The sequence below is a fragment of the Nanorana parkeri genome, unplaced genomic scaffold (genome assembly GCF_000935625.1).
Source record: "Nanorana parkeri isolate BGI_ZX_2015 unplaced genomic scaffold, ASM93562v1 scaffold706, whole genome shotgun sequence".
NCBI classification, from domain to species: Eukaryota; Metazoa; Chordata; class Amphibia; order Anura; family Dicroglossidae; genus Nanorana; species Nanorana parkeri.
The window spans coordinates 371,188-392,155 of record NW_017306974.1 but is presented as its reverse complement, the minus strand read 5'-3'; the positions used below and the strand labels follow the sequence as shown (position 1 = coordinate 392,155).

The window sequence follows — 20,968 nt, the reverse complement described above, 5'->3', positions numbered from 1 at the left end:
CTGTAACCTTCTTGTTTCCATCAGCACTGCTGCCACTAGTAAATATGACATGCTATGAGAAGACCTCATTTGGCCACTGTATGCCAAATAGTGGGACAATCCCATGTACATGAGTAACCCCTACCCCACCTGCCCAGCACGAAGGTAGCAATATCTAATGGGAAGGTTCCCCAATTGCACCTGTACCCCTTTAGAGCTGTGTTATTAGCAGTTCCTGCAAAGACTGCTTACCTCCTCCTCTCCATTCACATGAGTAAGAATTGTATATGGGTCCACTAGCTAATCTGCTGCCTGTGGATTAAATGTTACATTTTTCCATGGGAATTAGAAGGACAATATTTGCCTTATTCCTTGTTCACTGAGCAGCTGCCAATTTTGTCTGCTCTCAGACGTTCCCACATTGAGGGGAGACTATTGGCCTCCTGACATACAATTCAGGACCCCTGGCCCTGCACTGCAAGTGATGACATGAGAGAGCTGTGACCGGTTGGGTAGTGAAAAGGAGAAGCTTCGAGGGATCGGTTTTTCAACCCTTGCCATGTGGGGGAAAATGGGGAAAGGAGGAAGGGGGGCTTGAGGTGTGATACTGCAAAAGTAACTTATTCTGCTGCCTGAAGTTGGCTTTACATACAGCGTATGTATTGTACACAATCTGCATTATCAGCATGACATCAGCCAGTTGGCAGAGCAGCAAATGTCACTTAGGGTGACCTCTCACTTCCAACTCCCACAGCGTCTCATACAGGGTAAGTTAGGCTAAATAAGGAAGCTCATACAAGTCTTTAAAAAAGGAAAGCAGCAGATTACATTAATATTAAAAATTCAGATTCGTACACAAGTCCAGGCGAGACTAAATATTGCTTTTAACTTGCGAGTAACATTCCATTTCTGCAGCAGTCTCCTCCTCTGCTGCAGAAATGGAATGTTACTCTGTATTGGACGTGAGGATTTTCAGGACTATAGACCACTGCAGCGGTGGGGAAGAGCGGCTCCAAGGACCAGTTTAAGAGCAAGCTGGCTTGGAGGATCACAGAATAATCTGTTATTTTCCTCTCTAGACAAAAGCGAGCACTTAACCCTTGCAGTGCAGGCGTAGCCCCACTGCAAGGGTTAATAATAATTTCTTCTTGAAGGGTGACCATCTGTACAGTCTCTTTACTATGTAATATGAGGACAAACCTAAGCAATCCATTCAGTTAGTATTTAATTGTTCACCCCCCCACTAAATAGCTGTTGGTAAATCTATAGAAGATTGTACAATCAGATTGCATAGCGACCTTAAGAAACATCAATACATTGACAATTACTTTTTCTCTCTCAACATTTCCTTGTCAGGTCACTTGTGGGTAAACATGGTCACCCACAACAGTATGGCATGACTTTCCTTGTTGGGGGTTAGTGACAAAAGGGGTGGGGCCTGTGAAAACAGATGTCATGTGTATGTGAACCTACATGTAATGATTGCCTGTCAAGCCATAGATGTGCTGCAGAAAAATGCAATCTTGATGGCCATTCACAAAGACAAATCACGAGAAACGTTCACAAACATCTGTACAGATCTGCTGAATTTTAGGAATAGAGCAGAGGCAATAATTGGATACTGCTTTGTAAAAAAAAATTAAAAAAAGAATAATTATCCTAAACGTTTGTGTACGTTGCTCTTTGGACAAGACTGACTTGCTTATTTCAGTATAATTAAACTGCTATACTCTGGGAAAACTGCTGCAGATACACCGAGAAAACAACATCTGATGTAATGCACAATGCTGATTTCACTATGCCCTCGACCTCCTAGTGAGCTCTCCATGCACAACAATCATTTACATAGAATATAATATAGTGATATATATCTATATAGATATATATTAACACACACACACACTGTATGATGAACTGATTGGTGCCAAACAAGTACTCGCCCAAATGCTCCGATACCTATCCCGATACTGGAACTGCTGGTCAGAGGGAGATTCCCTCTGACCGGCAGTGCTGCGAGGGAGCAGGAAACCTGGCTTCAGGCTGCCTAGTGGCACTGCGGGGCAGCCTGGCTTCCTGACCAATCAAGTCAAGAAGCCAGGCTCTCCCGCAGTGTTACAAAGGAGCATGAAGCCGGCTTCCCAATCAGGAAGTCGGGCCCACACTACCTTGGCACGCCGGTATTGGCGAGTACCAAAGAAAAATATTGGTACACGATACCGAAAAAACAGTATCGGCGCATCCCTAATATATATACAGGGGGGAATTGGTCAAAACTGGAGCAAACAAAATCTGGAGCAGATTTGCACTGCAACCAATCAGCTTCTCTGCCTCATTTTCAAATCTTACCTGAGCAAACTGAAGTGAGATGCTGATTGGTTGCCACAGACAACTGCTCTAGATTTTGTCTGCTCCAGTTTTGATAAATCCCCCCCACAGTATATTATATAAATTCTGTACAATAAATATTTCAAGCTGAAGTTCTGCCATGCTCATTTCAAGGGTCTAAAAAAAGAAAATGTTAATTTTTGCCTGATTCTCAGACCCGTCTGGCTGCTTGACCGTTCCCTGCAGACTCTTTTTTCCCAGGCTCCAGCAGTTTAGGGACCTGCGAGTCATCACATCTAATACAGTGCCAAGGGACGGTCCAACAATACCAAGGGACGGTCCAACGCCGGAGCGTAGGGGGAGAAAAGTGAGCCGTCTCTGCCGCATTATCAAGGCTCAGTTGAGTAAATCTTCTTTATTCAGTCCCCTAAAGAAAAACAAGCCTCTGACCCTTGCACAGTGGGGATAGCTCCATGGCAAGGGTTAAATCTAATTCTGCCCAGAGTTCTTCATTAACGATTGGTGGGGACTCAAAACTTACAAGGTGGACTAACAATTTTTTTTTAAACTGCATTTGGTGACTTTATTTCTCCTTTAAGGAAGTCCTGTCCCCACAAGAGTGAGCTGATATTTGAATGGACAGCTGGCCAATACAAAGATGTACTGCAGAGAGGGATTAACGGTATAACCAATTTATAGTAAAAACTGCCTTTGGAGGGAGTGCCAACGCACTCTTCATCAGGGCTAACAGAATAATAATCCTCAGTAGGACCTCAGAGAATCATTTTGGAACAGGTCTCTGTTAATCATACCAACCTCCCATCACCCACACGACGTCCGCTTTCTGTGCTGACCTGATCCGTACGCTCCTGCACTAAAAATGCATCCCAATGTATCCCTATGTGTTTTATGGGCTACAGATCTCACGTGCGCAGTCCGTTCAGGTTAGGACAGAAAAATACTGCATGTCACATTTTGTACGGTCAGGAAATGCAAAACGCGTCAAAAACACACTGCACTGCAGCTAACATACTGACAGCCCCACTCCAGCAAAAAAAAAAAAAAAAAAAAAAATTTTTTTTTTAACTGGAACGCATCAAAAACGCGGCAAAAACACATAGCACCGCGTCTGCAGATCCGCATCTGATCCGGACCTGAAATGCATGTAAACAGGCCCTAAGAGTCTACATGGGTAGACTGCAGCTGGTCTTTAGGATGATGACATTCCCAAGCTATGCGAATGTTACACAAATGTGCAACTTGGTAACATCGTGAGATGATGAACGCACATTTGTACTTTTAACTCTTGTTTACTAGTCACAATGCTTTTGTTTCTGCTCCTTATTAAAATAAATCCATAGCAGCATATTTAGCTATGAAATAAGGTAGCTTGCAGCCTACTGAAGTTATCGTCTTCCCCTCATTAAGATACAGCATTGCTAAAAAAAGAAAATTCTCAGTTTGAATCATTCTGACGTTATTATCTCCATAAATATTAAATGCAACGTTAAATCCATTTAATAGAAAATATAAAGCAGCATGCTAGATGTGAAGATGTACAGATGCAGGCAGCATGCTAATGATCTCATTAAAATGCATGGAGCAGATTACATGCAATCTAAGGCTGGGGAGACTCTGCTCCAGACTGTTTACACAATGTCAAAATTAGCCAAGAGTTTGTGTGAGTGGGTGGAGGGAAAGAAGGCTTCTGCACAACAACCTTGCAATGGAACGCCCACCTCTGTCAAATTACAAATCTGTAATGGCCAAAAGGGACAAAACATTGCTTTGGGGTACTGAGATCTAGACCACCTGCTAGGCAACTAATTGGTTCATTTGAAACAGGCTGATTTTTTTTTGTATTAGCCAAGATTACGTCCGTAGAAAACCACGCGTATTTCCAGCATGTCTTATTGTTAAAATGTTATACATACATAGGAATTTCAATGAGTTCCTCCTTTTTTTTTTTTTTTAAATATAAAACTCTTCTCAAAAAAACCTTTGTAGAACAAAAAGCGATATAAACATACCTGTTCTGAAATGCAACTAACAGTCGAGGGTCCAAAATATTTTCCTCTGGTTCCCATGTGTTATACCTAGACGGTACAAGATGAAATTAACTGATGTTTCATCATGGTATTCGGTACCTACACTATGTAGCTCTATCCTGAATTGGCCTATAAATTAGGATATTTGACAGCACAGCATGAAACCTCTTCTCCATCTATCACAGCCTTTCTCAACCCTAGAGAAACCCTTAAAATATTTTTTTTAGGCCTTGAGGTACCCCTTCTAAAATTAATGAATCATGTTCAGTGGGAAGAATGCCCCCCCTCACAGGGGTGGACAATAGGAAAAATGCCCCCTCTTACCGTGTGGCCAGTGAGAATACCCCCTCACAGTGGTGGTCAGTGGGAAGAATACCCCCCCCCCCTCACAGTGGTGGTCAGTGGGAAGAATACCCCACCCCCCCTCACAGTGGTGGTCAGTGGGAAGAATACCCCCCTCACAATGGTGATTAGTGGAAAGAATGCCCCCCTCACGGTGGTGATCAAGAAGGAGCTTGAGCTCAGGTTCAGACCAGTTCTGTCTTAACTACTCTGAACAAGGAAGGCCCATGGGCATTTCCACCCAATCATCCCCAGGCCAGGCATTCCCCGCCCCACAGCTGCATGTCAACAAAGAGGCGGGGTGCTTGTGCTGACATAATTTACCTTATATGGTCACATACCCATATTAGGAAAATGTAATTTACCAAATATAGCATGTGGCCATATAAGGTCAAAGATGTCACTGAATCCAGCCCGCAGCTGATTGGGGAGGCACAGAAGGAGCTTCCTTCTGTGTTCAGGAGGAGCTCTTTCTGGGTTTGGAGAAGCTTAGGTTTGGACTGGGTTCGGTCTGAGCTCATCCCTAGTGGTGGTCAGAATCCCACCCTTATGGACAGCTTGAAACAGCATTAGTGTCATGCTCCATGTGGGGGTTGGACCTAAAATTATGCAAGCACCTTCAAATGGGACAATCAGTCACAGCTCAAGGAACCCCTAGAGAAGCCCTAGAGTTCTACCAAACTCTGGCTGAGAATGACCAATCTATACAGTGTAGCTCTACTTTAAAAGGGCCTATGGACTGGAATATTGGACAGCACTGGCCTGGAACGTACAAAATGCAAATAATGCACCATGGAAATCATTGTCATTTATACAATCTAGACCTATTCTGAATTGGACCAAAACCTGGGATGTTGAGCAGCACTAGCCACTGCCAATGAACACACCTTACCATCCACTTCATATAGAACAACCCAGTATAGTATAGCATAGCATAGTCAAGTATAACATAGCATAGCATAATATAACATAGAATAATATAACATAGTCAAGTATAACATAGCATAGTCAAGTATAACATATTTAGGATATAACGAGTACTAGTGGTGCATTTCTAACCTCGTCTTCAATAAGGCTGAGCAAGGAGCAGTGATCATGGAATGACTAAACGGACCCCCATCAACTAGACTACTGTTTATTAAAGCCAATTCAAGGAAATATGAATCTACATTGATTTCTATTGGCCAATATAATCTGCATACAGTAGGCACAACCCCAGCAAATTATTTTCAATTCCAGCAAAGCCATGCAAGGTGACATGCTGCTGGAATAAAGAGCGCTCATAGAGGAGAACGGCTGACTGGAGGGAGGCAGGAAAAGACATTCCATGCATGGCAAAAGGCAAACTCCCAACCCCCCTACAGGACTGACATAGAGCCAGCCTGCAACCCACTGTCTGTCTGCTACAGGATGACAAGCAGAAGAATACTAAATATTATTCTTACTATATGTTGTATCCTTGAGTGAGCTATGTGATGCAGGCATGCCATTCACCCTCCCTGCAGCACTCTGCTTGTCTGCGAGAGAATAGGAATAATAGAAATAATAAATAATATAATAACAAATATAATGATGATCTCAGGCCATGTGTGAGTTTTATGATGCAGACATGGCATTCTCCCTCCCTGCACCCCACTGCCTGCCTGCTGGAGGATAAGAAGAATACAAAATAATAAAATGTAATTAAATATAATGATGATGTCAGGCCATGTGTGAGTTTTGTGGTGCAGACATGGCATTCTCCCTCCCTGCACCACACTGCTTGTCTGCTGTGGTAATGATGATGATCAGATGCGGTGCCATGTGCGGGTAGTAGTGTGATGCCGCCCCAGGTTCTCCCGCTACTTACTTGGATGACCATCCTCTCCATTTCACCAGGTATTCCACACGGCCCTGGGGCGATAAGAATATCATTATTAATATATTGACGATGATGATAATAATAAAATACGATCACAGATCCGTCCCCTCCCCCGCTCGGGCTCCCATTGATCCGGCCTCACCTTGCGGATTCGCTTCTTCTCGATGCTCTCCACAGCGAAGACATGTTCCCCGGCCGCCGGGAGCTCCATGCCTGCCGTCCCGAGTTGTGTACTGCTCCTCTCCTCCCTAGGACGCTGGTGTAGAAGTCCGGCGTCCCCCGGATAACACGGAGGGGGCTCTCGGTGTGCCGATGTCCATGTACCCGGACTCCTCCGTCTCCCGCTCCGCCGTCTGTCCTGCTCTTCCCTGCCGGAGTCCGCTCTGTAATGTCAGGGGGCGGGCCTTGCAGCTGTCACCGAGCAACCATGGCCGGCACTGATTGGCGCTCCGCCGGCAGCGATCCGCCCCCCGGAGTTGGAAGAAGATGGGGGAAGGGAGAGAAGTGAAGCAATGGTTGGATCAAATCTAGATCGGATCGTACTAAAAAGACAGGAACGCGGCCTGGGGCCCTCACGAGCCACGAAATATGGGGCCCCTGTGTGCTCCGCTTACTCCTGTACTATACACTGCACAAGGGACATGACATGAGAGTAATATTGTCATAAACATTAAATGTGTGTTTATATAAAATGCGACAACTGTGTACGAGGAATAATCCCTCCATTCCACCCGATCGCAGGATAAATACCCCCATCCCACCCGATCACGGGAATGATCCCTTCACCCGAAAACGGGTGATAACCCTAAAACTAAACACGCAGCGTTAGAGCTGCCATTTCCGATCTTTAACAGTCTGGAATTAGCGCAAAAATAATGACAGCCCCGATCCGAAGTGTTACTGCCATCAGCTATACACCCGATTATGCTGCTGAAGGCATACATCGTCCGATATTTACTGCATCAACTCACCCGTGTGTCATGTTTTATAGGAAATGTGCGATAGAACGAATAAATCGATGTGAAATAACGCCGCATTCGTTGTCAGCGCGGCGCCGACCTCCGTACATCGGGGTCATGGCTATGTTTATACTTCGATCTCCGACAAATCCGATATTTTGCCGAACTTTATAGGAGGATATCAGTCCTTATTATCGGGATTTTCAGTGATCGGGCTATAGGATGGGAAAATCCGACTTGATTCCATCGTATGATGAGAACATGCCGAATATTAATAATCAGGAGATGTGTACACACCGTATTTATATGGACTGTCATCGGGTGTCATGTGTGTGCTGAGTGATACCATGTAAAGTCCTGACATCAGAACATGTAGATTACTAAAGGTTAAAGTGGATGTTTAGAGTGTGTCAATGTGTAATTCTTGAGATGATACCATATATCATATGTACTATATGCTGTGTTCATGTATTAGTGTGTTTGATGTACAATCCGTGGGATTGGAGCATGTATCATATAAAGATTCTGTGTGCTATGTATTAGTATGTATGAATGGATATTCATGGGATCATAACATGTATCATATGTGTATTAGAATGTAATTTGTTGGGATTATACCATGTATCATATGTGTACTGTGTATTAGAATGTAATTTTATGGAATTATACCATGTATCATATGTGTACTGTGTATTAGAATGTAATTTTATGGAATTATACCGTGTATCATATGTGTACTGTGTATTAGAATGTAATTTTATGGGATTATACCATGTATCATATGTGTACTGTGTATTAGAATGTAATTTAATGGGATTATACCATGTATCATATGTGTACTGTGTATTATAATGTCATTTTATGGAATTATACCATGTATCATATGTGCACTGTGTATTAGAATGTAATTTAATGGGATTATACCATGTATCATATGTGTACAGTGCATTAGAATGTAATTTTTTGAAATTATACAATGTATCATATGTGTACTGTGTATTATAATGTCATTTTATGGAATTATACCATGTATCCTATGTGTACAGTTTATAATGTCATTTTATGGAATTATACCATGTATCATATGTGTACTGTGTATTATAATGTCATTTTATGGAATTCTACCATGTATCATATGTGTACTGTGTATTATAATGTCATTTTATGGAATGATACCGTGTATCATATGTGTACTGTGTATTATAATGTCATTTTATGGAATGATACCGTGTATCATATGTGTACTGTGTATTATAATGTCATTTTATGGACATATACCGGTTATCATATGTGTACTTTGTATTAGAATGTAATTTAATGGGATTATACCATGTATCATATGTGTACAGTGTATTAGAATGTCATTTTATAGAATTATACCATGTATCATATGTGTACAGTGTATTAGAATGTGACACGTTGCTCGTGTTTGGTTGATAAATACGTTTTGCTGTGTAAAAATGCACACGCACCTGGTGTGTGTGTTTAGGTTAGTAAATCACCCCCCATGTGTCATATGTGCACTGTGTATTAGAATGTCATTTTATGGAAGTATACCATGTATCATATGTGTAATATGTATTAGAATGTAATTTAATGGGATTATACCATGTATCATATGTGTACAGTGTATTAGAATGTAATTTTATAGAATTATACCATGTATCATATGTGTACAGTGTATTAGAATGTCATTTATTGGGATTATACCATGTATCATATGTGTCCTGTGTATTAGAATGTAATTCTATAGAATTATACCATGTATCATATGTGTGCAGTGTATTAGAATGTCATTTATTGGGATTATACCATGTATCATATGTGTACTGTGTATTAGAATGTAATTTAATGGGATTATACCATAAATCATATGTGTACTGTGTATTAGAATGTAATTTTATGGAATTATACCGTGTATCATATGTGTACTGTGTATTAGAATGTCATTTAATGGGGTTATACTGTGTATCATATGTGTACTGTGTATTAGAATGTCATTTTATGGAATTATATGGATTTATACTATGAATGATATGTGCACTCTGTATTAGAATGTCATTTAATGGGGTTATACCATGTATCATATGTGTACTGTGGATTATAATGTAATTTAATGGGGTTATACCATGTATCATATGTGTACTGTCTGATAGAATGTAATTTAATGGGGTTATACCATGTATCATATGTGTACTGTGTATTGGAATGTAATTTAATGGGATGATACCATGGGGTTGATTTACTAACCTTATAAACACGCCACAAACAAGTATACACCTCTGTAGTGTGTTCCCTCCCAGCATGATCTATTGGTGGAATCTAGACACCTTTGTAGTGTGTACACACCCAGCAGGTGTGTTGTGCAAAGCCCTGCATGAATTGCAAGGTGATGTTGTGTAAATTAGCTCTACATTGTGTTGCTTGCGTTGATGAATGCAGGAATGTAAATGCATGAGCTAACCATTTTTGCATTATATATGCATCATGTGCATGATTTTTCCATATATGGCATTAGTGGAAATATGCTTTTAGAGACTTGCATGCCGCTACTAGAGCAGCGTGTAGCCTATGGCGCATGCTACATGACGCACACGTACATAAATACATAAAAACGCGCCATAACGACGTGAAAATGTGACACGTTGCTCGTGTTTGGTTGATAAATACGTTTTGCTGTGTAAAAATGCACACGCACCTGGTGCGTATGTGTGTTTAGGTTAGTAAATCACCCCCCATGTGTCATATGTGCACTGTGCATTAGAATGTAATTTAATAGAATTATACCATGTATCATATGTGTACTGTCTGATAGAATGTAATTTAATGGGGCTATACCATGTATCATATGTGTACTGTATATTAGGGTGTATACATGTAAATTAATGGAATTATAGCGTGTATCATATGTATTCTGTGTGCTATGTACTAGCATGTATGAATGTAACATTGTATGGGGTTATAACATGTATTATGTACTGTATTAATGTATTACTGTTGATAATATAAAATCCATGAGATTATAGCATGTATGACACGTGTAGTGTGTGCTATGTTTTAGGATGTAGGAATGTAAATTCATGGGATTATAACATATATTATATCTAGCCTGTGTGGTGTGTATTAGAGTGTTTGAATGTGAATACATGAGATTATAGCATGTATCATATGTGTACTGTGTGTTATTTTTAGTGTATGAATGTTAAATGCATGGGATTATAACATGCATCATATGTGTACTATGTACTGTGTATTAGAAGGTCATTTGATGGGATTCTACCATGCATCATATGTGTACTGTGTATTACAATGTCATTTTTTGGAATTATGCCATGTATAAGATGTGTACTGTGTATTAGAATGTCATTTAATGGGATTATACCATATGTGTGCTGTGTACTCAATCATCAGCCTAACCACACCTGGATCAAACTTACCAGCCCACTGCACCTGGATCACACTTAGCAGCCCACCGCACCTGGATCACACTTAGCAGCCCACCGCACCTGGTCCTCAAGTACTAGCTCACCACACCTTGTCTGCAATTACAAGCCCATTGCACCTGGATCACACTTACCAGCCCACCACACCTGGACCTCAATTACCATCCCACCTAACCTAGTCCTCAATTACCAGTCCACTGCAATTGCCCATGGCAACCAATCATCTTCTGTCTTTCATTTTTAAAGCTTAACTGAACAAAATGAAGAGAGAAACCTGTATGGTTACTATGGGCAACTGATCCAGTTTTGATAAATTCCCCCTTGTCTACAATTACTAGCCCACCATACCTGGTACTTATTTACCAGGCCAGCGCACCTGGTCCACAATTTTATAGGCAGCTAAACATACTGCATATAAATGCATGTAATCATCACCAGCATTCAGATTCATTTCAGAATGTTCACTATGTGGACCTGAACAGTCTGTTTTTGGCCCTAGTTTCTATGAGGCCCAATATGTAAAATAAGGTCTATAGGCTTAGAATAGTCAGCCTGTAATTGGATAGAAAACTGTCTCAAAGACCATATTCAGAGAGTGATGATCAATGATTCATACTCTGAATAGGCAGAGGTTGTTAGTGGTGTCCCCCAAGGTTCAGTGTTGGGCCCCTTACTGTTTAATCTATTTATAAATTACATAGAATTGGGGATTAAAAGTACTATTTCTGTGTTTGTAGATGACACCAAGTTATGTAGTGGAATACAGTCCTTACAGGATGTTACATAGTTACATAGTTACATTGTAACTATGTAACATCCTGTAAGGACTGTATTCCACTACATAACTTGGATGTCTCTAACTTAGAAGCAGATCTGAATGCACTGTGTGATTGGGCATCTATTTGGCAAATGAGGTTTAATGTTGATAAATGTAAAGTTCTGCATACGTCATATACTCTAGGTTTCCCAAATATCACCCAGGGAATAGTAACAAGCTGATTGGCAGGCTCCTGTTGGCAGGAGCCTGCCAATCAACTGGTTATCATGGCAAGTGGGCCATGATATATTTTACTTTTTAATCACCTTTTTATTTTTTTAATTTAATCTTTTTTTGTTATCATTTTTACTTATTTTTTATTTTTATTTATTTATTTTTGTAATCAATTTTTTTCACTTAACTTTATCGATATCACACAGGAGCTAACAAGCCCCTGTGTGATAGCATTTGGAGGTGACAGGTTCTCTTTATTGACCCTGTCACCTCCAAGACAGGAGTTCTAGCGCAGCACTGTGCTGGAACTCCTCTGACAGGTGAGAGGGGAACACTGCTCTCCCCTCTCACTGTTTACACGGAGCAGCAGGGTTACCAGGGATCCCAACCTGAAAAAAGCAATTTCAGGGAGGTGCCCTCTGCCCCCCCCCCATCCGCTGGGGGGAAGGGGAGAGCGCACCCCCCTGGAATGATGGCAGATAGCACAGGAAGCAATAGCTTCTTTGCTATCTTCTGCAGGGTTTTTTTTTAGTATTCTGACAGCTGGTGCCATCAGAAAAAAAAAAACAGCATAGGAATGCATAGCTAGACTCCTATTGGCTATTTCACTTTGCAATAGCCAACTAGCTTTTGCACCTGCCCTCTGCTGCTGTCAATCACTAGAAGAGGACCTGATGGAGAACTTCAGGTCCCCCTCTGCTGATTGACAGCAGCAGTGGGCGGATGCAATAGCTAGTTTGCTATTGGCTATGGCAAATTGAAATAGCCAATAGGAATCAAGCTATGCATATTCCTATGGTGATTTTTTTTTTCTGACTGACGGCGGCCGACGGCTCCGATGTCAGAAAAAAAAAATTAGCAAGGAAAGGTTTCGATCGAGCAGAGTAAACCTTTCTGGGAGAACGGAGCCAGATGACGGAGCCAGCGGGGGAGGACGGAGCCCAGATGATGGAGCCAGCGGGGGAGGACAGAGCCTGGATGACGGAGCCAGCAGGGAGAGAGGTAGTTGCGGGGGGAGGAGGGCGGCTGCAGTCTTATTACAAGTGATCTCGGCAAAATCGCATCGGCTGCCCCCCGGTTGTTACACCACTGCTCTAGGGGGAGTATGTTTGGGGGAGTCAATGATGGAGAAAGATCTGGGTGTTCTGGTAGATCATAGTCTCAATAATAGCATGCAATCTCAAGCCGCAGTTTCTAAAGCAAGCAAAACATTTTCTTGTATTAAAAGAGGTCTAGACTCCAGAGATAGAGACACAATCCTGCCCCTGCACAAAGCATTAGTAAGACCTCATCTGGAATATACGGCCGCATACTCCCATAGAGAAGAACATGCTGCTGCGTACAAATCACACACAGTACCTGTGCCCGATACGGCCGTGCACGCAGCACGGATCTGTACGGGCCGCCCGTTTCTTGTGTGAATGAGGGCTTAGAGCTGTGAAGATGTGGAAAAGACTCCCCCAGGAGCTAGTTCAGTTAACTGTTTAAAAAAAAATGTGGATGTATTTCTAAATGCACAGAATATAACTAGATATTAACATATAATAAGTAATAACACCAGAGATTGTTGATCTAGGAAATATCAAGTTGCCTATGGGATTAGGAAGGATTTTGTTTATCCTACTGGAGCAAATTGAACCATGCTTTACAGGGTTTTTTGCTTTCATCTGGATCAACTGTTGGTAACTCTTGTCATAGGGTTCTGTGTATGGAGGTTTGCTATTTAGATATCTTTTTGTATTCTCTTGGTTGAACTCAATGGACTTGTGTCTTTTTTAGCCTGACTCACTTTGTAACTATGCCATTGCAAAGGAAAAGGATGCACTCTTTGCAATCCGAGAAAAAGAGGTTTAACCTCTGAATTTGGAGAGGTTTCTTCACAGTAAGAGCTGTGAAAATGTGGAAAAGGCTCCCCCAGGAACTAGTTCTCTCTATCCAAATGCGCAGAATATACCTGGCTATTAAACGGAACTCAAGGCACAAACACATCTTTATAAATTCTTCTAGGCAGGTGTGTTGGACTGTACACAGAAGCAATCTTCACAGTTCATTCATATATTTGTATATGCCGGAGAGTACAGCTCTCGCTATACTTTCAGCACTGCGACTGTGAACCATTCACCAAATACGAGCTGTTCTGTGAAAGAGAGAGTAGGGGCATTTAAATGACAGTACAGCTTTTATTTATGAGTGATTGAGGCGAAGCTGTGTTCACTTCAGTCATTTGATTATATGCCAGCCAGAGTCCTGTTTTTTTATTTCTCTTGCTTATGATTGGGTATTTAACACAGCTTCACCTCATTTACTAAGCTAAGTGAACACACTTTGTAAATTGAACAGTCACTTTACTTAGCCTCTACTAGTTTAGTAAATCAAATCCAATATGTGATATATATGCTGGAATGTAGGAATGTCAGAGTCCCATGAACTATAATATGTATCACATGTAAACATGCATACTAAGTGTAATAAATTACCATTAAAATGTATGAAAGTAAAGGTCAATGAACTATAATATATGGCACATGTGCCCATGCATACACTGTGTAATATATTGAATGCATGAATGTAGAGTCCACTAAACTGTAACATCACAAGTCTACATACTGTGATCACATTTGAAGTATAAATCAATATAGTCTTTAAAGTCAATGGGGAACTGTGCAGTTAAACTGTCAAAATGCACATGTGCCTATTACATCTCTACCAGAGGAGAATAAAACTTCAAGTATATTTCCACTTTTGCAGCCAACTTAAACTAACATCTATTTTAAATTTGTTACATGTTCCCATTCACATAGCATAACTTAAAACTGTTTACAATTATTGTTAACCATTTTACTTTCTCTTTTCTGAAAACTACAAAAAACGCTGTGCTAAGGAGGGGGTGGGAAGTTAATGGTTACCATAAATATGCACTGTGCTGGCAGATATCCATTATTAGCTGTGCAAGTCTGTCTGTCATAACAAGGGGTTAAAGATATTAAGGCTATGGTTATGTATTCTGTGTTAATGTACTATTTTTTTAAATGCCCCTGCTGTTGTCCCTTATCTTCATATTGCCATCTATTGTAAGCAATAGAAGCTGCCTGTATTTTCATATGTCATGTATAAACCTGCTCCAAAGAAACAGCTAAAAGGGTAAGAAATATACAGTATACAGTTTATTATTTTTAGGTATGCTGTAAATATGTGCGCCGGCAAAACATTTGCTTCGTATTTTTAGTTTTTCGGGATTCGGGTTCGAAAGTCGATTTGTTTAGTTATTCGGATTAGTCCGAATCCCACATTTTCATTAATTTCAGATGCGTTAGATAATTACGAACAAATTTTCGTTGCAGCGAAGTGCAAAAAAACAAACAGCGTGGGATCCCCCCCCCCATTAATACCCTTTAGGTCTGGTTGGAATTTTAGGGGGGACCCCAACGGCAAAAAAAAAAGTGTGGGTTCCCCTCTAATCCCCTGCACCATACCAGGCCACATGCCCTTAACATGGAGAGGGTGCTTTGCCAGGGGTGGGGGGTGGGGAGAGAGAGACCCCTGCAAAAGCACTTTGTTCCCATGTCGATGGGGACAAGGGCCTCTTCCTCAAAACCCTGGCCCGGTGGTTGTGTGTGGGGGTCTGCAGCCAGGGGGGCTTATTTGAACCTGGGAACCCCCAGCCCCCCCCTCGTGAATGAGTAAGGAGTAGTTGTTACCCCTACTCATACGCCAAATAAACAGTAACATTGTAAATAAACACACAACAGCGTATACAAAGTCATTTATTTGGGGGGAAAAAAACAGGTTTTTGACAAGTCCTTTATTTTAAAAAACCCTCCACAAAATGTCCATTGATGTAATCCACACGTCAATCACGTTGTGCAGCGCTGTAGATTCACGTCAATCATGGTAGACGATAGCCGCCGACTCGCCCAAAGAAAAAATACTCAACGCCCGCCGACACGACCGATCCCGACAGATCCCGACCAGGCCTGGATTCCCTACAAGGCCACCGAGGCCCGGCCTCGGGCGGCACACGTTTGAAGTCACCCGACGCCCGGAACATGGAGTTCTACATGAAGAGGGCAACATGAAGAATGGGGGAAGCCGCTTGTTTCGCACAAGCAGGGCTAAATGAAGAATGGGGGAAGCCGCTTGTTTCTTTACAAGTGATCTCGGCAATTTCGCTGAGCTGAGTTGTAATTAGACTGCAGCCAGTCCGTCCCCCCCCTTTACACCTACCTCTTTCCATGCTGCGTCCTCCAGGCTCCATCTCCCTGCTCCGTCCTCTCCTCGCTGGCCGCCAACGTCCTCAGGATGGAGAGCGGTGAGCAGAGCGGCAGGATTAAAACTAACCCCGTCGCTCCGTGTAGACAGTGAGAGGGGAGAGCTGTGCCCCTCTCACCTGTCACAGGAGTTCCAGCACAGTGCTGTGCTAGAACTCCTGTATTGGAGGTGACAGGTTCAATAAAGAGAACCTGTCACCTCCAAATGCTATCACACATGGGCTTGTTAGCTCCTGTGTAATAGCAATAAAGTTAAGTGAAAAAAAATTGATGGAAAGATTATTACATCAAAGAATAAGTACAAAATTAATAACGTAATAACAATTAAATAAAACAATAAAGTAAAAAATAAAAAGTAAAAAATAATAAGAACAAATATAAAAAATAGTAAGAAAATAATTATACTTATTATAATTGCGGGAACTGGCCTTGGGGCGGCAGGCAGGGTTAATCCGGTCCTGATCCCGACTAACTGACAGCTCTGCCCCGAATGTTATCAAAGGTGTCATGGGACTTGTTCCGCCCCTTTGTTGACATTTAGGAGCAGAGTTGTTATTATGTTTTTTTTTGTAATAAAGGACTTTGTATAAGGTGTTATTTACACTGTATGGACCCTTGTCTTTATTACTGGATGGACCCTTGCCTTTATTCATCCTTATCTATTATGTTACTATGTTACTGTTTATTTGGTGAATGAGTAGGGGTAACAACTCCCCTTACTCATTCACGAGGGGGCGGCGGCATCTGTGTGCCCCCTTGATGAAAGGGGTCACCCAGATTCAGATAAGCCCCCTTGCCCGCAGACCCCCACAACCACCGGGCCAGGGTTGTGGGGAAGAGGTCCGTGTCCTCATCTACATGGGGACAAGGTGCTTTTTCAGGGGTTCCCCCTTGCAAAGCACCGTCTCCATGTTGAGGGTATGTGGCCTGGTACGGTAAAGGAGGGGGGCGCACGCTCACCCCCCCTTTCCTGCTCTGCCAGGCTACTTCTCGAATCAAGGGACTAGTTTGGGATTTTAGGGGGGACCGCACACTTTAAAAAAAATTTTTTAGGGTTCTAAAATGCAAGTTCATTCCGAATGACATTCAGGAAAAAATTTGGATGCATCCGAAATTTCGTTATCGGAAAATGGGTGGCTCAGTAGTTTCAGCTGGATGGCAAACCAAAGCCTTACCTACCCAGGTCCCCTCCCCGCCCCATCCCGCGCAGTCCCTTTTTAGCAACTACATGTTTAGTATTCAGGGCGCACTCTCCTACCCGGATGTTTGGGGAAGTGGCGCTCTGTGACAGAGCTGGCGATGGCATTTTTATTAATCAATGTGGGTTTTTGCCAAAATACCCAGCCAGTTTTGTACTGTTTGTACTGGGTAATGCATTCCAAGTAACTTGAATATTTTTTAAAAAGGGAACGTTTAATAATACTGTACTATACTGTAATTGTAATGTCTTCATTATATTGTAAAGCGCTGCGCAAACTGTTGGCGCTATATAAATCCTGTATAATAATTATAATAATACTACTTTAAAGCCTCCCTTCTCCCCCCCCCCCCTTGCATTCCAAAGGGAAATTCAGTTTAGAGAAAACCCCTTCTTTCAGGAATGATCAAGTATCATTATTTCTTCTTTATGTTATGCTATGTGAATGGGAATATATTGTATAACAAATATAAATAAGGGCTTTTCCCAATTTAGCTGCAAAAGGAAAAACCTGTTGCTATAAATTCTTAAAATGGAAGTAAAGTTGTAAAAAAATAAATAGCAATCGGCAGGCTTTCTATGACAGAGGAGACTGTGTAAAGCTGCTTACCCGGAATTAATTTTAGCCGATTCAGCAGGAATTGGACGAAATTCAATCTGTGGGTGATCCGATCCCCTTGGCAGTAGTCCATCATTAATCGCCTTTTGTGGAGGGGACATGCTGGAAAATCATCAGCCCAACAGTGCTTGCAGCCAATCACTTGCAAATATTTTCAAAAAAGCTTTAGTATCTTTTGCCATAAAGCTTCTTGTTGGCATTCAGCAATTTTTTTTGTCTGTACACTGAACCATGCAGGCGGAGCTCACTGCACAGAGCTGGCATGCTGAGATAAAGTAACCCCCGTGCACATGCGCAAGAGTTACATCATCGGGTCCTGGCCAATCAAATGTATGAAGACTTGAAACCCAGAAGAAGGTCGGGGCAAAGATGGGACAAGTGCAGCACTGGAGGAAATCAGTTTGGCAGGTAAGTGTAGTATGCACAGCGTATTAGCACATTATGGCTAAAAGCTCCGCCCCATTTTTAACCCTTTATTTCCACTCAAAGTGCCTATGGCCTTGTGTTAATGGCATCAGTTTGACTTTAGTTTGAGATCTTTCTAAGATCATTCAGAATTCATTGACAGGGGCATTTGACTTGCAGATGACCTCCTTCTGACCTGCAATTTACCTGCTTCAAGATTTGCAGTACTATAGACTAGTATGAGAATGTGAAACCAACTTGACACTAACAAGATCCCGGCAACAAGTGCCCTAAAACTGGTCTAAACTCAATCAGTAAAACCTCACGCAAGCTTCAACAAGCTTGAAGGTCCTTGTTCAGACACTTTCAGTTATGTGGTGACAAATATATCCCAGCTGTGAACCTGCATTGTCACCCTGTCACATGAGTCCCTGAGTAAGATTACAAGAGGCCATGATGGCATACATTGCACAGATATGGCCAACTGTTGTTGCTGTCAGGAAACTGGTCAGAGCAGCTGACACCAAAGAAAATGAATGTAGACAGGATGTGGCTGAAAGAGGCTGGAGGAGTTCAGATGCATCAAGATGCAAATAAAGTAGATAAAAGGGGTAAAAACAATATTACTTTGAAAACTGCTAGCTAGACTTAGGCTTTAATCTGTTTCTTACTTGACGTCTATTTAAAGGAGAACTATGAGATGAGTGATTTCCACTCACCTCATAGTTCTAGAGGACCTGTGACAATGAGACTGTCACAGGTCGGCTCAGTAGATCGGGAGGTGAGCGAACACATACCGGGTTCGCTCACCTCTCGATCCTGCCATGGCTCTCTGCTCTCTCCGGCAGGCTACTCGCTGCTGTTCGGCCTATTCTCATAGATGCAGAACAGCAGTGAGTGAATAGCCGAATGCAGCCGAGCGGCATTCAGCTCGTCTATTCTGCTCGGAACCTCTGTGGTACCGAGCAGAATAGAAAAACAGTTAAAAAAGTAGTAAAAAATAAAATAGAAAACGATTGGGCAGAGCTAGCAGTGACAGCTAGCTCCGCCCAACTGTTTTCTATTGGCCGGGCGGTTCTGCTGCCGTCAGAATAATACAATTTTAAAAATCACCATAGGAATGCATAGCTATATTCCTATTGGGTATTTCAATTTGCAATAGCCAATAGCAAACTAGCTATTGCACCCGTCCACTGCTGCTGTCAATCAGCAGAGGGGACCTGAAGTTCTCCATCAGGTCCCCTCTGAGGCTCCGTTCGGCCAGCTTCGGCTTTCACCTTGGCTCAGTCGAGCCGAAGCATATGCCTTCGACTTGACTGAGCCGCTCGGCCGACTTCGGGAGCTGTAGGGCTATAGTGAATAGCCCGTACAGCACCCCTTCGGTTCTACTGAACCAAAGGGGTCCTGGGGCCGAAGCTAACTGAAGGATCAGCCGAAGCTACGGCTAGATCCTTCGGCAGCTTAGTGAATAGATCCCTAAATGTGAGTGTGTATGTGTATTCCATTACGGGAGTGAGCTTGAATTGCTGGCTACTCTACAACACTCACAGGGACCATAGGGAAGAACTCCTGAGTTTAGTGGAACTTAAAAAAAAAAAAAATATATATATTCTGGCTTTAGATACATCTTAAAGAGAACTGTACTAAAAGTACAGTTCTCCTTTAACCCTTTGTGTGCCAGCAGCATTATGTCATACATCAGCAGCAGTGCGGGCTTGTACACAAACACCCTCTTCCTGTCTGACCCCTTCCGCCATGTATGCTTCAGGCTCACCCATTCTTCTTGGGTGCCCAGGACCTCCATGGGGATTGTCAACAGAGAAGACGGAGAAAGCCCAGTGAGCATTCATTCGCTGATCTCCTCTTGCTACTGTTAACCTGGAAGCAATGAGCTTTACATAAATTCTGGTTTCAGAGCTATCATTCCCTGGCCTCCACGGCTGGAGAAAAAGCTAATGTTGCATGATGTCTTCTTAAAGAGAATGTGTCACCTGCACTATGATATCACATGGGGGCTTATCAAACCCCATGTAATAGCAATAATGTTAAAAAAAAAGAAAATGTAATACAGTAACATAGAAAACACCAAAAAGAGACCCCACGCTCATGTACATGGACATATGAACTCAATTGTGCATCAAGTTCACCTGTGTATAAAAAAACAAGGAATGCGCAACACATACTAGGTATCGTCGCGCACACCAGAGTAAGAGCAATAATTCTAGTGCCATCATTCATGGTTAACTCTGACATAAAGAGCTGTAATGGCCTTTACCAATTTGCTACCAGAGCTGTTTTTGCCTTTTTCTGCTTACTAGCCCCCTATGTAATAGCACTTTAGTGGTGACAGGTTCTCTTTTAGACCCCTAATGTCACCTTTGCAGCCCAGTGAAGTGGATCAAGCACATATCATGCTTGATCAGCTTCTTCCCGATCTCTCTGACTGCTCAGAAACCAGATGTGGCTAAATTATTGTCACTTCCGGGTTCATTTAGTGGGCAGGAGATTAGCAAACAGATGTTCAGTGGTT

The 20,968-nt window shown here is 42.2% G+C and overlaps 1 protein-coding gene across 1 annotated transcript in view; it reads right to left on the bottom strand.

Moving 5' to 3' along the window:
- CBX4 (chromobox 4) overlaps positions 1-6,979 on the bottom strand; it is a 10,088-nt gene extending 3,109 nt beyond the window's left edge. The window contains exons 1-3 of the mRNA XM_018563871.1: positions 6,698-6,979; positions 6,544-6,587; positions 4,335-4,400 (exon numbers count right to left, since the gene is read on the bottom strand). Coding sequence (XP_018419373.1) covers positions 4,335-4,400; positions 6,544-6,587; positions 6,698-6,766 — 179 coding nt within the window. The 5' untranslated portion in view covers positions 6,767-6,979. The remainder of the gene's footprint in view (positions 1-4,334; positions 4,401-6,543; positions 6,588-6,697) is intronic.
- Between the last annotated feature and the right edge of the window lie 13,989 nt (positions 6,980-20,968).